The sequence below is a fragment of the Egretta garzetta genome, unplaced genomic scaffold, assembly GCF_000687185.1.
Source record: "Egretta garzetta isolate BGI_Z169 unplaced genomic scaffold, ASM68718v1 scaffold4, whole genome shotgun sequence".
Lineage (NCBI taxonomy): Eukaryota > Metazoa > Chordata > Aves > Pelecaniformes > Ardeidae > Egretta > Egretta garzetta.
This window is the reverse complement of record NW_009259329.1, coordinates 1034236-1035858: the sequence shown is the minus strand read 5'-3', so window position 1 is coordinate 1035858 and position 1623 is coordinate 1034236. Positions and strand designations below refer to the sequence as shown.

Genomic DNA, 1623 nt, shown 5'->3' with positions numbered 1-1623 from the left:
GGGTGCCACGTGGATTGGCCCAGGGCCCCCCCCCGAGCCCACTTTCGCCGTTCCCCCCAGCTGAGCGCCATGGCCGTGCCACTGGGGCTGCTGCTGGCCCTGCTGGGCTGCACCACGGCGCTGGATCCTGCCCTGGAGGAGGCCTGGGAAGGGTGGAAGAGCCTCCATGCCAAGGAGTACCTAGGGGTAGGTCCTGCTCCCCCCCAGGCCTCCTGGCTTGCACCGGGGGCAGCTCCGGGGGGGGTCTCACCCAGAGCTACCCATGTGTGCCCCCACCCCATCCCACGTCCCCGTGCTCCCAGGGGACATTTCTGATCCTGCTGCCACTCTGCCCCGTGGCAGGAGGCCGAGGCCGCCCGCAGGGAGGTCTGGGAGGAAAACCTGCGGCGCATCCAGCAGCACAACTGGGAAGAGTCGCAGGGGCAGCACGCCTTCCGCCTGGCCATGAACCACTACGGGGACCTGGTACACCCCCAGCACCTTCCCCAGGGACCCCTCAATGCAACCCAGGGCTTGAACTGGGGATTGGGGACCCCTCGATGAACCTAGAGATTGATCTGGGGATTAGGGACCCCTCGATGCACCCCAGGGCTTGATCTGGGGATTGGGGACCCCTCAATGAACCTAGGGCTTGATCTGGGGATTAGGGACCCCTTGATGCACCCCAGGGCTTGATCCGGGGATTAGGGACCCCTCAATGAACCTAGGGCTTGATCCGGGGATTGGGGACCCCTCGATGAACCCAGGGCTTGATCTGGGGATTAGGGACCCCTCGATGCACCCCAGGGCTTGATCCGGGGATTGGGGACCCCTCAATGAACCTAGGGTTTGATCTGGGGATTGGGGACCCCTCAGTGCACCCCAGGGCTTGATCTGGGGATTGGGGACCCCTTGACGCACCCCAGGGCTTGACCCAGGGATCGGGTACCCCCAGCCTGTTCTGCTGGGACCCCTGCAGGTGCCCCTGGGGCTGGGCTGCTTCCCAGGGATTGATCAGCCGGTGGGAACTCGCGGTGGTGCCGGCCGGGCGCTGGTGGCATCACGCGAGTTTTCCCTTGGTGACCTGCAGACAGACAAGGAGTTTAACTCGCTCCTGAACGGCTTCACCCCGGAGCAGCGGGAGGAGCCGGTGCCACTCTTCCAGGCTTCAGCAGCCCTGAAGACCCCATCGGAGGTGGACTGGCGAGCGAAGGGCTACGTCACGCCCGTGAAGAACCAGGTGGGCACAGGGCAGGGGTCTGGCTGAGGCTGCGCCATGGCTGCCAGGAGTCTGGGCAGCAGAAACAAGGAGCAGCATCATCCCGAGCACCAAAAAACCTCTGGGCCACCCCGAGAAGCAGCTCCCAAAGGTTTCACCTCTGCAGTTTTATAGCTGAGGAGCTGGAGAGCAGCACTGAGGGGTCACAGCATCCCTCTCCGGTGGGTTTTAGGGTGATGCCATGACCAACCCCCCCCCGCTGTCCCCATCTCACCCAGGGGCACTGCGGGTCGTGCTGGGCGTTCAGTGCCACAGGGGCCTTGGAGGGGCTCGTCTTCAACCGGACAGGGAAGCTGGTGGTGCTGAGCGAGCAGAACCTCATCGACTGCTCCCGAAATCTGGGCAACAACGGCTGATGGCGGCTA

At 64.6% G+C, this 1623-nt stretch overlaps 1 protein-coding gene across 1 annotated transcript in view; it reads left to right on the top strand.

Moving 5' to 3' along the window:
- Window positions 1-1623, top strand: part of LOC104124387 (cathepsin L1-like) — an 8388-nt gene that overhangs the window by 5435 nt on the left and 1330 nt on the right. Inside the window, exons 2-5 of the mRNA XM_009636726.2 lie at window positions 61-186; window positions 343-465; window positions 1070-1219; window positions 1477-1609. Coding sequence (XP_009635021.1) covers window positions 70-186; window positions 343-465; window positions 1070-1219; window positions 1477-1609 — 523 coding nt within the window. The 5' untranslated portion in view covers window positions 61-69. The remainder of the gene's footprint in view (window positions 1-60; window positions 187-342; window positions 466-1069; window positions 1220-1476; window positions 1610-1623) is intronic.